At 45.4% G+C, this 14,948-nt stretch overlaps 1 protein-coding gene across 1 annotated transcript in view; it reads right to left on the bottom strand.

The window, feature by feature from the left end:
• LOC146180025 (uncharacterized) overlaps positions 1 to 14,948 on the bottom strand; it is a 40,671-nt gene extending 25,723 nt beyond the window's left edge. Inside the window, exons 1-5 of the mRNA XM_084580308.1 lie at positions 14,942 to 14,948; positions 7,785 to 7,958; positions 6,755 to 6,933; positions 2,971 to 3,207; positions 1,093 to 1,242 (exon numbers count right to left, since the gene is read on the bottom strand). Coding sequence (XP_084436434.1) covers positions 1,093 to 1,242; positions 2,971 to 3,207; positions 6,755 to 6,933; positions 7,785 to 7,958; positions 14,942 to 14,948 — 747 coding nt within the window. The remainder of the gene's footprint in view (positions 1 to 1,092; positions 1,243 to 2,970; positions 3,208 to 6,754; positions 6,934 to 7,784; positions 7,959 to 14,941) is intronic.

The following is a 14,948-nucleotide window of genomic DNA, read 5'->3' as shown; positions in this document are numbered from 1 at the left end:
ACTGCTGACCCGGCGAACAGAACCGTCATTTGGAATCTCTGGATTCTAACAGTATGGTCAAGCAACAAAAAATCTGAATATCAATTGTTGGAGGCGTAATTGCTGCTAAAACAACACAAGAACAACCTACACGGCAGGAGGCTGACCATATTTGAGAGCGCTTTAAGCGCGTTGTTAAACCGGAACGTCGTAACGCTTTCGTACAACCACTAGTTAATCCCTGCTTAAACCTTTCAATTTGACTGTTTGAGGGAGGTTTTAGCGCGCGTCATCACGTGACCGGTAGCGCAATGCCTTCCGTTGTACTTCTGCTTCGCTGGCGGCGCCCTTCTACTCATGCTTCTCATCTGACGAGGTCTTCTCCGCTCTATCTCCTCCTCTGATGGCATCCGTTGGGCTTGGCCTCGCTGTGTGTCGAGCAGTGTAAGACATACAACGCGATGAACATAAGTCATCAATTCCAATCGCTGTCACAAATCAGCCTCCACCTTAGCTATGCGGTGCATGCTTAAAAGGAAGCGAAATGGTATGACGCTGCCTAAAGCACTCTCCTAAAAACAGTTGCATAGCATTTTTGATAAGCATGCCGGGAAGTGTGAATTCTATTGGCGGTCCATTAATGATGCCCCCCTCGCCTCCTTCTTCATGCCTATCGTCGAGTGCTGACATCAAACGGAGTTCCGCCTTATGAGATTCCCCTACCCACTTAAGTTTATAATCGCCCATCGTGTTTTATGGCATATGCTTTGGTCTATTTTGAGAGCTTTTACATGTAGCCGTATTCCAAATTTTCGACTTCATTCGGTTCTCACACTAGCAGTGTGTTTTGCTCTTTTTTCTTGCGTCCACAAAATGTCAATAACATTGTCTGTTATTTGTAATTGTCATTGTGCACAGTTTCCGCAAAAGCAGTTTGATGTCCTGAAACCGTTTTGCATTTAAGTATGTTCTTCCTGATTAACGCGCTATTCATGATTAGCAAAACTTAACATCGTTTGATTGTCATCACTGACTTTTCTTCACACATATAGTATGTTTTCGCACTGAAAATGCTCACGGTATTCAGCCTCGGGGATCAAACGCGGCACGTACCTGCATATAGTGTAGTAGGAAGCTGTCTAGAGCAAACGCATAGGCAAGGTACGCTGAGGTGACACAGTCCTTATTCTGTGCCCAGCTAGCTGCCGACGACGACTGGTGGTAGCTCGTCAGAAGGCGCCAGTTGGTGTATGGTAGCAGCACCTGTGAAGAGTGCGGTACTTTGAAGCTGCTCAACTCCTAAGATTTCGTACGACGCATACCGACTGCAACCTTGATCATAACAAAATATTTCAAGCGAGATAGAACTTAGTGGTTATTTTTGTACTCTAATGAAGAAAATATTATGAACAGTATTTTGCTTTGTCAAGATCGAATTCAAGAGAATTCAAGATAAACCAAAGGAAGAAAAATGGCGTTACTACATGCTGTCGTAATGCAGTTTTTATGCTGTGGCATATGATTCGATGTATCTTCACGTGAAATAGTAAAACGAGCCTCAGCTCATATGGAACACTAAGCCCTCTTGTCAAAACGCTGGCTGTTGCCTTGAGGCATTACAAAACTTGGGCTTAGAAAACTGCTGTGTAGTGCTGACAAACCTATTCAATATAATAGCGCTTTAGCTGTCCCCCTTGGCACAACTGGCGACTTCAGCGACCAGGCCAAATGCTGTATCAGCTATGTGACTCCGAAAATAGAATGCTGAACCTTTCAAATACTTCAGTATTTATTTACTTGCACTAAACTGTCTAATATATTTTATAAACAAGTATTGAAATTTTGGAACGCTTTGTCCGAAACGTGCCGTTGATAGAAAACATCCATGTCCTAGAATTAATGACGAATACGTGTCAGCAGACCAAAGTGTTGTTTCTTGTTATTTAAGTATTTCAGGACCAGCAATAAAAGAAGTTATGCAATATATTGAAGACCAGAGAATCGCTAGCGGCGCAGCCCTGAAAGCAGACATTACGATGAAGTGAGTCATTTCACTTTAATGGTACTGACCCAATAATTTTAAGGAATTGACTAATTCAAGTAAAGACTAACTCGTAAAAATAGCTGCCTTAACTGAATCACTACATGAGTAATTATTTCAACTAAATGAATAAATGACCAGTCAAATAATTACCTAAGCAAATAGGTAATAATGCATTCTTTCAAGTAAATAATAAATTAATAAACGTTGCATTGATGCAATACATTTTCTATTTACATAATTGCTTGAACAACTATTATGTTAATTGTCTGTGAAATGGATGATTGACAGATCGTTGCGGGACCCGTTCTAATGACAGACTCGAACCGCACACTGCCGGCCCATTGTGCTGACGTCATTCTCAAGAATAAGTGCTTTCGCAATAATAATAATGGCATTCTTGATCAGCCAACGGGGCCTCCTGTGCGTGAGTATAAGCCGTCTGTGTCCGCATGCGATGCAGAGAGTGACTTTCTACACGGTTCTATGCTTGCATTTTATTCTATTCGCTCTTTTTTATGCATTCACTGCGAGTTTTGTTTGTGAGCCTCTGGCAGTTATTGGTGGTTTTTCGCGATAATGAATTCGTTGTTGGTAGTTGGCACCTGTCCTGTTTTTTTTTTTCGTGTTTCCCTCCTCGTATCACTTGCGCAGTTATATACTATTAGTGTAGGCTGTATGCCAGTATACCTTACCTGAACCGCAAACCACCCTATAAAGTCGGCTGTCTTCTCTTCGCCATAGGACCTGTGCAGATCGAACAAAGCCCTGAAGCGTACAGTTGACTCCAGCAACACACCGCTGAAAGAACGTAGCGATCCGTTCAGGTAACGCCGGAAGGCTGCATCCCACCGTGACTCTGCCACGGATGGCGCAAGGGACAGAAACCATGCTGGATCCGTGTGCGTCACCTTTAGGGCTGTGCCCGTCCCCCCACCGCTGAAACGTACATCCACGAACCTCTTCATCTCGATAAACTCCTCGAAAAGGCGGTTTTGGTGTTCTTCGCGCTCTCCTTCGAAAACAGAGCTTGAGGTGGCGAAGCTTTCGTAAGTGGCGTGAAAATGACTCCTTATGTGCCCAGTGGTGACGTGCTGAGTAATCTTGTCGTACGCCTCGTTAAACCGGAAGTCGTTGAGGAACAATATACCCAGTCTCCTACTGGTTTCAATGTCCACGAACACCGCCTGTGGAACAGTGAAAGACCAGTCTGTCACCCCAGAGTCCTTCAATATTTGACTCTGGTCATGCCCTTGATTCCGTAACGAACCTTTTCTTCGGTTATATTTATTCTACGCGGTGTAACGGTCCGAATACGAGTCAGGTTATTAGAGAAGTGTACTGAACGTTTCCGAATAATTTCGACCACATTCAATACAATTCGTTTGTTTACCGGAGTGGCTAAAACAAATATTTGAATATTTCCTTGGACTAAAAGTAGGACTCTGCAATCTTATTTGCCACCATTTCTGGCCATATTACAAGACAGTAGTCACAGGTTATGAACATATGATAGTAATAAATACCGAGCACTCATCAAATTTAGCATGAATATAAACACAGAGAAAGGATAGCAGTACGATGACATGAGTCAAGCATCTGTTGCAGGATGGAAGTAACCGAATATAAACAAAGCTGAACCCTTCTTGCAATTCAGAATCTCATGGAAAGACCACGCATCAATAAAAGCTTTCAGTACACGTTGATGACGACGAATGTCGATTCATCTGGGAATGTATTTTCTGAAACTTTCGCTAAGATGCAATAGGCTATAAAAGAAAAATATGAATGGCATAAAAGTGAAAACTCTTATTTGAGCAAAGCAAAAGAGAAACGCGTTTTTAGAGCGAAGTCACAATGCACTTCACTTACATTAAAATTTCTGACATACACAACACTTATCCCATCTGTTTTATAGTACGCTGCACAATCTAATTAACTAATCTTATGAAAGTCTGTACAAAACCAGTATGAGGAAGAACTGAACAAGGGTAAATAGGGCACGCCTCAGTTCGCAAAGAGCCAACGTTTCGACAAGTGGACTTGTCTTCGTACACTGGGTTATATCTTTCACTTGTTAAACCCCTGCTCTCGCGCTCGCTTCACGCAAAAATCTTAAAAGATGTCTCGTTCATGACCAGTTCTTTTAATAAACCCTTGTTGCGCACTTTTCTGCATCTAATGTTAGCGATTCATTTATGCATAATGCGATATTTGATCAAGACCTTAGCAGGGTGCCATATAATTATGGGCAGCAAGCCGATGGACCCAAAAAGAGAGAACAAAGAGATGGGATGTCCGATGACGGTGAGACGACATTTAATAAATTAATAAAGAGCGGGCCTAGCTCGAACGCTCCTTCCCGCGCCAGTGCCTGCTTCTTCTTCCTCGTCCGTAACATTACCCGGGGCCACCGAGCGATTGCCGCGATTATGGACGAGGAAGATTGTCCACGTCGATGAGATCCATGGCATGCCGATGGGCGTGACTGGATGGATGAAGATAGAAGAGGAAGAAGGGAAGAAGTCAGCGGCTTGCCGCCACGATGATCCCTGGCTGAACCCTGGCCCAGAACGTTATCGGGCCACAGATAGCCAAGAGCCGAAGATCGAGGCCCAGGCACGCATCATTTGTCTCTTCCCCAGCCTGCCGGATCTTATCGTCGTGTCAAGGATCTCATCTACGTCGACAATCTTTCTCATCCGTAGCAATATACACATTTGAACATACACAAGGGCAGTAAAATATCGCTGAAATATTTCAGATGCTCTTCATGTGATTGTAATGATTTTTGCGTTGTTAGGTTATTCCAGTCAACTATGGTTCGTGGGAAGTAAGAATACTTAAAGAAATTAACTCAGGAGGTCAGAGATGTTATTGCTTCGTGTCGTTGTCTCGTTTTTTAATAAGCCGAGAAATTGAAAATACCGGAAGTGTCAATATTGTAATGTCCTGTTGTTAACTGAAATAATTTCAACGCACAAATGCGATGCCTGTCACTTATTGCAACGAAGTCACATTGTTGAAGCAATTGCCTGATTGAACCACGACAGTGTTTGTTCAAGATAAATCTTCCTGCTGTTCTTTAGATGCCTTCCCGTTTAACAATATTCGATGCGGTAAACGGGTTCCAAATTGTCGGTACCTTTAAGCGTTTGGCGGATTATGCTGTTGTATGCGAGAGAACGTATGGTTGGCGTTGCTGATTTTAGAGATCGTCTAAGGAATAACAGTTTACGGAAGGCACTAGCTGTTCCAGTGTCGAAGTGTTTTGTCCATGATAGATTATTAGTAATCCAGAGACATAGGTAATTGTATTGCATCACTTCTGATTGACTCTGTTAGTGTGGTACGAGAACAAAGGGAGACTTTTCTTCTGGGTGATTCGCATGAATATTGTCTTTGCAATGATAATTGTCATTTGCAACTCTTCATACCATGCTATTATTTTTAGAGCGCATTATGTATTCTAATTTCGTTCTCACAGTGTTATTACGTTTCTAGAGCACACATTCATCAGCATATAATTTAACATGATCAGAAATATTATCCACAATGTCATTTATGAAGAACAGTAGAGGGCCTAGCACAGACCACTGGGGAACACGTACTAGAATCAGTAGGTACAGTACCAGAAGACATGTTATTTAGTGAAACGAACTGTTGTCGGTTTATTAAGAAAGCCAAGCTGCAAGCAATTAGTTTATTTTTGTTAAGAACTCTAATCTGTGAATTTATTGTGTGGTACTTTATCAAAGGCCTCAAAACATTCATACAAATTGCGTATGTCTACTTCCCTTCATTTATAGCCTTGGAAAAGTCATGTACAGTTTGAACTGAGTGGCTGTAGAGTAACCACGGCTGACCATGCTGTGCTTTTCAAAAAATATTCCGTTCATCAAGAAAAGTAATTAAATACTTCTGAATTATGTGCCCGGGTGTTCCGTAGGATTTTGAGATAAGTGAAAACGGCCGGTAATTTGGAACACGTGACGTTCCGCTGTTTTGTGTATAGGTTTGATTAGGACAGCTCCCCAGTCGTCGGGTATTGATTAATTCAGAAACTTATGATAAAAGACAAATATTTAGAGCATCATTTGGCGCAGGGCTTTGAAAAGGCGTTATATATTTCATGAGGGTGATTGAAGGTTTCTTCATTTCTCCGCACAGTTGCTCAGAATCCACAAATTTTATATCATTTTTCTCACCAGATATTCACAGTGTAAACATTTCTCTGTTTCCTTCGTTTCGATTTTATTCTTCAGTGTGCGATGTCTTGTTTGATCTGTGTGTTAGTTTCAAACGCGCAACCCTGGTGTTGCAATAAAGCTGTCATCACCTGTAAAACAAGAAAATATAAAACGTAGCGAGGAGATGCAGTTCGTGCAAAACGTGATGCTCCTGGCGTTCAGAACCTATCACAAAATTACTCGAGCAGTAAACGAAAACTCTTATTCATAAAGTGGTTAACTGTGCGGCATTCGTAGCCCTGGAGTCCGAATTGGGCGCACAGTGCCATGATTGCAGTGTGCTGCAGGAATGTTGTATTCCCCGCAAATGGAATGAATTTTCTTAAAACTTAGGGGCTGTCTAGTTGGTTGTATATAGTGGAAATTACAGCGCAGTAGTAAGTGACGAGAGGAGAAGAACGCAAACAGCGTTTGCGTTCTTCTCTTCTCCTCTCGTCCCTGTTTCTGCTGCGCTGCAATTTCCAATAGAACGAAGTTAGCGTACCTGAAATACTCGCACCGACATGTAGAAAAGCGCATTGATGACGTCTGCCTGGGGATGATGTTCTGGCCACGGCAAGCCCGCCTCCCGAAGAACGCTCTTGACCTCCGGGACGTTATCTCTCACCAATGGAGACAGGCAAGCCTCGATACTCGTCACGGCCTTGTTCTCTCCGCGATGCCCTGAATTTTTCCAAGTCATTAGAAGCAATTTTCGAAAATCAGAACGGGAAGTTACACATCCGCCATTTACAAAAAGTGCCCGGCGTCATTCACGTGCCTCTCGAATGACAAGACAGTAATTGGGCCTAATGGAGTGTGTTGCTCGCCGCGGTAGCTCAGTGCGTAGCGCGATTGGCTGCTGAACTCAAGGACGCGGGGTCAAGTACAGGCAGCAGCAGCCACTTTCCGCTAAATGTGTCGTCCTTTCCTTTGCCTTCCTGCGGCGTCGTTACGCAAGGAAAGAAGATTTACGGACTCGTTCTCAGGAAGTCGGAGTTGGGCACAAAAAGTATTTGCAGGTTGTCACAAAAATTAAAACTTCCTGCACAGTAGCTCAGTGTGTGGTCATTTGGGAAAGTGGTTGAGATTTTAGGATGGCGAAAGACTTTGGAACCCACGTGCCGACGGACCTCCATGAGACGCTAGATTTGTCCTGTTGTGTGTCATATTATGATTCGTGTTTTTTTTTTTTGCAGCACTCCGGGTGGCTACTTGCCATGTATCTGCTAGTCTAGTCGCGAAGGGATTTAAACGAACTAATATACCTCAGTCTATCCCCTTATCTGTTCAATACACGACATGACCTAGCGCGGCAGAAGTTTTCAAAGCGGACATTTCTGCGCACGCACGCTTTCGCCTTCATGCATTCCCGTACGCGGTCCCAAGTGTGTCAAAGTTTCTACGATAAAAGAATTCCCATGAGCACCAAAATTTCACACTATCCTTGTTCTGTTCAGAGGCTGAAACTGTCATTTTCAAGTTGGGTTTGAATAGAACACTTAATAGACCACGAGCTTCCAACTTATACCTACCAATACCGGGCTTGTGGCTGAGTGCTCCTACACGTGAGGCGACGTCTAGCAGAAATTGCTCCCAGTTGAGCTCGTACACAGGCCGCTGGCCCGTGCGCTGCCAGTTTCCACACACGTGCTGGTAGAAGTCGTCGCACGGCTGCACGTTGGCGTCTAGCGCCGAAGAGAGCAGACCTGCGTCAGCAACTCTAAAGTCAGTACATCCGCGGCTGCAATTATATTATACTATTGCGATGAAAAGATGCGAACAGCGCAGCGGATGGCCTTCCCCGTAGTCATGCCCTTCGATCTTATCACCCCTGCGAGCTTGGTTATCTCGGAGGCCATGCCACAGTCAACGCGGTCCAGCTTTGGCCTGCTGATGCGCAGATCCGTGTCCAACTGCAATGTGCATTTGCTGTCGCTAGGCGAATTAGTTCTTCCAATAGTCGCCGCCGTATGCTGCATTGGCGTTTTTAGTTGGCCGTACGAAAGCGCGAATGCAAACTACGGTGGCGAAATCTAGATTTAAAATAGGAAAACTCATTCAGAATTTTTTTTTACTCGCAAGCCAAAACTAGCCAAGCTGCACCGGGACGTAAGCCAGTTTCTTTTCTGCGGCAGTTTTCAGGGTTTTCAGCGCTGACTTCTCGAAGTAGCGTTAAAACGTCTGCAGCTACAAACCCCATGACGAGGAGCAGACTTTCGCTGTGTTGCACTCGCGGAAGCTGCCATCTCGACTGAAAAAAATTCAACCACGGTTTCTGTTTACGAATACACGCGTGTAAGCAGTCAATCAAGCCAAGGCGATCCACTCACGGCGTTGCCATGCCAACAAAACAACGCTACTCATCAGGCTTAGGGACTGCGCTGCTGCCGTGCAAAATAAAAACAGAGCAAATTATTCACTAATAATTTGAGCTGAATGCTGCACAAGGCAAAGCGAAGACCACGTATGCCATTTATTGGCGGCAGCGCGCCCAAAAAGGCGGTAACGAAAACAAATTCACTCTGAAGCGAAAGGCCTGGACGCCACCATCTTGCAATGCTGGTCTCCCATCGTACGTGAGGGCAGGGGACGATAAACTCAAGTTTCGGCGTACGTTGGCCGCTCGTACGAAAGAGTTCAGTCTCGGGTATCGTATAGCGCATGCGCAGTGCGCGTCACGATAATATTGGCGTGCGCTATTTCTCTGTGTGTGTTTGTGTACGCTATACCAAAAGTCTCTGATGACAGAGGGGTATTTCTCCTTACGAGCCGACGCTAATGTCACTGCAATTGTTTGGTGTCACGAAATCGGAGCAGGTTTTTGTTAGGCCAGCGCGGCGCTAAGGAAGTCCGCACGGCGTCTGCATGGAAAGTCCTGGCGCATTGTAGAAACACCCACTCTTCCTCGCTAGAAGAGCGCATGGCCTTGCATGCATTGGCGTCAGGCCCGTTTCACATGCATGCGATTTTCGCCTGCGACACAGCGAATTCCGTCGGTCTGCGACTGGGAAGGGCCGTCGGTCAAGCCGCAGACAGCTTGCGACGGGTTTCCAACTTGTTGGAATTCGATCGCAACGTTGGTGTAATCGGTCTGCGACTGACCGTGGACTGACAATCGGGAGCATCCTGACGGCGCGTCATGAGCGCGTCACTTCCCGTCACGTGCTACCGCCGGAAGTGAAGTATCGCAAGCAGCGCAGCAACGTAGTTGTTTGATAATGCAAACTGATTTATTCCAACAACAGCATACGAAATATTCTGTTGTGACTAAAAACGCGCATAAAACTAGCAGCACCGATACACGTTTTGCTGTGTTAATGTCGCATTTAGCAAATGGCTGTACATGCATCAAGCAACCCTGCGTGTCAGCCCGACCGAATTCGTTATAAACGCGTAGTATGTGAAAGCACTGACCGAAAATCGCACTGCGGCGTCACCGACTAGACCGATTATTTTCGGCCCAGTCTCAGCATGTGAAACGGGCCTCACCCTCATTCTCATTACTCAGCGGCGACTGTGCCTCGCCCGGCTGGAAGGTACTCGTCCTCTCCAGAAGTTTCGGCCGCGCCTAACCAATCACGACGCGCTGCTCGGCGGGAGGAAAAGAGGACGCTTAAGCGAGCGAAATTATGTGTATGTGCGAGTCGACCTTGGCACGCCGTCACAGACGCGGCCCGCCCTATTTATTGAGGAAGGTATAGTTGCTGGATGATTTGGTTAATCATTGTGAGAGGCAGACGACGGACAAGTATGTGTGTGTCCTCCTCATCCTTGTCAGTCATCTACTAGCGTTCTTTCTTTATTGATGTGGCGTCGCCTGTGCTAGGCAGCCAATGTTAGAGGCAGTGTTGCTGAGTGTTAGCAAGTGCTACTTCTCGGCTCCCGGGGTCAGCCCGCTGTTCGGCAAGCCTGCGAAAAATGCGAGGGAGCGGCGCTCGCCTACACGGCAGCCGCATCTAACTCTCCAGACGTCGGTCTGCGACAGTGCTCCGTTAATAATTTGGTGTTTGACTATCGCGTATTGCTCAACGTTGTAAAGCATATCTGCGAATATAAAGACTCTTTAGTTGCATGCTTTTCATCGCTTTTCTGTGAGCCTCTTGTCTGTGTGTTATAAGTGTTAGTATGAATTTCTCTGTATTGCCTGTTCTAGTGCATAAAGTTTTTTTTGTGTGTTTGTTACTTCTGACTCCGCCCCTTACGGCGGAAGCTGGGCACCAAACGACCCCCCTTTCTGTCACTACAAGGTAGTTGACTTCCGGCTGAGCTTGCAACGCAAGTCGCGGGCATCTTTGAGACCGGGACAACTACCCCCCACCCCCTTCCCTCTAAGCGTGTCTAGGAGTGTGCGCACCATTAGTGGCGCATCGTTAATAACACTATAACTATTAACGGGTGACAATTATTCTGGCATCCGCAACACGAAGTTTGGTGCACTCAAGCTGAAAGAACTGTGAACGAGTCAGAAAAGTTTACAAAGAGGTAGTAAACAGTGTAACAGAAGAGCGATAGCGAGATGTGGTGCCACGCGGAAATGGTTAGGCTTGGTTCGCTAAACAGACTTTAGGCTACACCTAAACGGTTCGAGCTTTAGGTATGGATCTAAAAGAGCTGATTGAAGATGGCACCCACATCGGGTTGTCCGGAACCGAACTACGAAAATGCGTCGGCCAGAAAGAAATCGAGGTTGAAGAAGAACGGCTGAGGGCTTGAAAGGAAGCCAATAGAGAAAGAGATAGCAGGAAGGGAATGGGAGAGGGTTCAAAAGGATGCCGAGGAAAAAAGAGAGAGAGCAGAAAAGGAACAGAAGAAGGCTCAAAGGGAAGCTGAGGAAGAAAGACAGGGGGCTCGAAAGGAAGCCGAGGAAGAGAGAGAGAGAGAGGGCTCAAAAAGCGAGAAGAGGAATTTCAGTGGGAAAAGGAATTGCTTATTCTTTACTCCAGCTTCAAAGTTCAGGGAACAGCAACGGTTCAGCTGAAGTGCGTAGCCTCAGTGAAGGATATAACGGTTTGCGTATAGACGCAAACAAGTTCCTTCCGCAATATGACGAGAGAAGAGAGGATCTCTACGCGTTCCTAATGGGCTTTGAAAGGATCGCCCCAAGCACAAATTGAACAGGCGGTGCATGTGATGCCATCTTGAGCACATGCCTTAGCGGCGACCTAAGCGTGTTCGTAAGGGTTTTTCTTGAGGATGCGGCCAGCTAAAGTAAGGTGAAAGCTGCCTTACTTAAAAGATTTCGATTCATTACTGACGGGTTTTGTGAGAAGTTCAGTACTGCAAAACCCATCAAAGGCGAAACCGCAACGCAGTATGTGGCAAGATTGAGTCACTACTTTGCTGGACGGAACTGTCAAAAATAAAACTCGACTACAGCACACGTCGCGAGATACTGATTAAGGGACAATTCCTGAGCAGCTGTCTCTCATGCGTGTCGCTTAATTTAAAAGAAAGGACAGCTAACACTTTGGACGAATGCTGGATCTTGAGACAAGTATTTGGAATCATAGGGAGGTGGAAATTTGAGCAAGAATATAGTTTCTGAAAACCCTCGAAAGTTAGAATTCCGGCAGGTATAAACTAGAGTGACGTCACCTCCGGAGTGTTACCTCTGTAACCAATTAGGCCATTATGTACCTAACTGCCGCAAACTCACAACCAAGAATCCATCCGTGTGTTGGAAGTGCGAGCAAAAGGGCCACAAAGCAATGTCGTGTCCCGAAACCGACAGGGCAGCTCCCCAATGGCATACGTGGAACAATGTCACCTAGAAGAAAAGGATGCTGATGGCTTTGTGGAGCTCAATAACGGCAAGAAAGTGCCGCGTGATGCACAGCCTAAAGAAAAAGGAGGCAGAAAATGCAGTGGATCTGAAGAAGGGAAAAAAAGTCCATGTGTTGAACGCAGTAGTACATGCGCAGCCTAAATTTGCGATTAATTGGATGCCGGTTTCGTGGGGTAAGATATGAAACCAATCATTTTCTGTCCTGCGAGACACAGGTAGTAGTGCCGTTATCGTGAAATGAAGCTTGGCACAGAATGGCGACCTGGCTTGTTAGAAAATCCCTGTGAGGTTCATTGAAGGCTTAGTTCGGCTTCTACTAGGGCTACATTTGATGTGCAGACGCCATATTACAGTGGAACACTGACAGCACTCTGCATGAAACGCCCGATCTATGACCTGGTCTTGGGCAACATGAAGGGGAAAAATTTCTATAGGGTCCGATCAAACTTCCACGCCTGAGCGCCGCAGTGAACAACAAAAGAAAAAAAAGGAAGGCGAGGAAAGCAAGGCTATGAGAAGCCGGAAGAAAAACCCCGAGAAAGTAATAATGACATAGGAACGCCACAGCAGGAAGCAAAGAGTCAGGAATGTCTAGTAAGAAGTTTATGCAGGTAGCACAAGTGTTTCTCCTACTCATGGGCGCACTGTTGAGAATATTCACCCTTCGGTGGAAGGAATACCGGTACCTCGGGAAGAGTACCACTACAGTGTTTTTTTATGTTAGTTTGTGCGCGTTCACGCAGGTGCCCTTGAATCCGTCGGCGCTACTGGTTGTAGGCGCATCTCTAGGCGCACATTGGTTGTGTGATTTGGAAAATAACTGTCAGTCATCTCTAAAAGAATGGACAGTATCCCGAAGTAGAAGCATATATGATCACCGAATTATAGATGGCAGATCTAAGACAGAATGCCCGAGAGGCAGAAGTGTTTCACGCACTGACAGCGTAAAGAAATTGGAATAACATACGGTAATGTGAATTAAGTTTGGACAGGAACTTACAAATGGTGATCACTTGATGTGCTATGTAGTGCATGCTGCTGCATAGCGCGTGTAGCGAGTCAGACTGCAGAGATCTGCACTTGAAACGTTTCTCGTTTGAGTTAGTGCGACTCTGGTCATAAGAATGTGTCACAGTGTTGCCGTGTATACGGTATACGTTGAATGTATCTGAAGTTCTAGTTTATCATTAAGGGGGCATGTCACTATGTTATGGGATTGAAATTATTTCAGTTCGAGACGCTTTTGCTAAATGTGTATGTATGTGCGCTGCGTGTGCATTTGTCCCGTGAAGTCTGTGAGCGCATGCATGTGCGCGCGATGTTCGCATGTTGGAGAATATTGTAGGACAATATTCTTTAAGGGAGGAGCAGTGTCACGAAATCGGAGCACGTTTTTTTTAGGCCAGCGCGGCACGAAGGAAGCCCGCGCAGCGTCTGCATAGAAAATTCTAGCGCATTGCAGAAACATCTCCTTTCCTTGCGAGGAGAGCCCGTGACCGTGCACGCATCGGCGTCACTTTCCATCTCATTATTCGTCCGCGACGGTGTCTCACCCGACCAGAAAGTGCTCCTTGTCTCCAGAAGCTGGGAGAAAAAGGGGACGCCTAAACAAGTGACGTTACGTGTACATACGCGCAGGCCTTGGCGCGTCTTAAGAGACAGACGCGGCGCGCCCTATTTATTGAGGTCGCGTCGCTTATGCTAGGCAGCCAGTGTTAGAGGCAGTGTGGCTGCATATATTATCAAGTGACACTACTCGGCTCCCGAGGTCAACCCGCTGTTCGGCTAGGCTGACGAGGTCTGCAGTATTGTTCAGTGTTGTAAAGCCTCTGTTCTAACTGATAGCCTTTTTACTGTATGCTTTGCATCGCTTTTCTGTGAACGTCTTGTCTGTGTATTTTAAGTGTTAGAGTGATTTCTTTGTATCGTCTCTTGATGTGTATAAAGTTTGTTTTTGTTTATTACTTCTGACTCCAACCCTTACTATGGCTTGAACCGGCGAAAGTTGGGCACCAAGCAGCTACCCCCTTTTGTCACTACAAGGTAGTTGACTTCCGGCTGAGCTTGTCACGCAATTCAAGGGCATCTCCTTTGAGACCGGGATAGCTACTCCCACTCACTACGAGGGTGTCTAGGAGTTTTCGCACCATTAGAGGCGCACCGGTAATAACCCTATAATTATTAACGGGTGACACTTGGACAAACGAAATGCCTGAAGAAGCCCAAGTCCGTAAGCTAAGGACGATATACATTTAGTTTTTTTTTATAACTGACCTAATTCGGCTGTTATGTTTTTTTTTAGATGCAAAATAAAGCTCCCACAGCAATATTGATTTTGTCATCGTGTTTTAAAGTAATATATTCTTGATGCACTTTTTGTTTCATTGTCTTAATTTGCGGCTAGGGTCTTGCTTTGCAGAGTTGAAGACGATTACCATATTTAGCCTCTTATTGTTTTAATTGGCTCAGCTTTAGATCCCTCCTTCTTCTCAAGTTATTATGGCTTCTCATAAAATCGAGGGTAATAAATGGAATGCAAACCTGGTAATAATGAGCGCCGCGCCAGTACGTCCCGCAGACTTGTTGTCCATGTCTGATTTGATCCGCAACATGCGTCTCAAGTAAACCTTAAATTTGAACTTAAATGAAGTTAGTTTATGGGGTTAAACATCCCAAAGCATCAGTGAATGTAAGAGAGGCAACGCAGAGGAGGGCATTGCAGGTTTGTTAACACTTCTGAATAGAAGCACACACCACGTGAATCTAAAGTTCGATTCAAGCATAGCGTCAGAGTCATCGCCAACTATGCAAAGAATGCTGCATCACAACTACTCAGCTTTTTTCAGACATGAACATAACATGCCAGTGCCCACTATTACTTGTTTGCAAGCTTGTTGCACTTACTGGACAT

Source organism: Amblyomma maculatum, chromosome 9 (assembly GCF_055883805.1).
Source record: "Amblyomma maculatum isolate TAMU_Amacu chromosome 9, ASM5588380v1, whole genome shotgun sequence".
Taxonomy (NCBI): Eukaryota; Metazoa; Arthropoda; class Arachnida; order Ixodida; family Ixodidae; genus Amblyomma; species Amblyomma maculatum.
The sequence above is the reverse complement of the archived record's forward strand: the minus strand, read 5'-3'. Positions and strand labels throughout refer to the sequence as shown.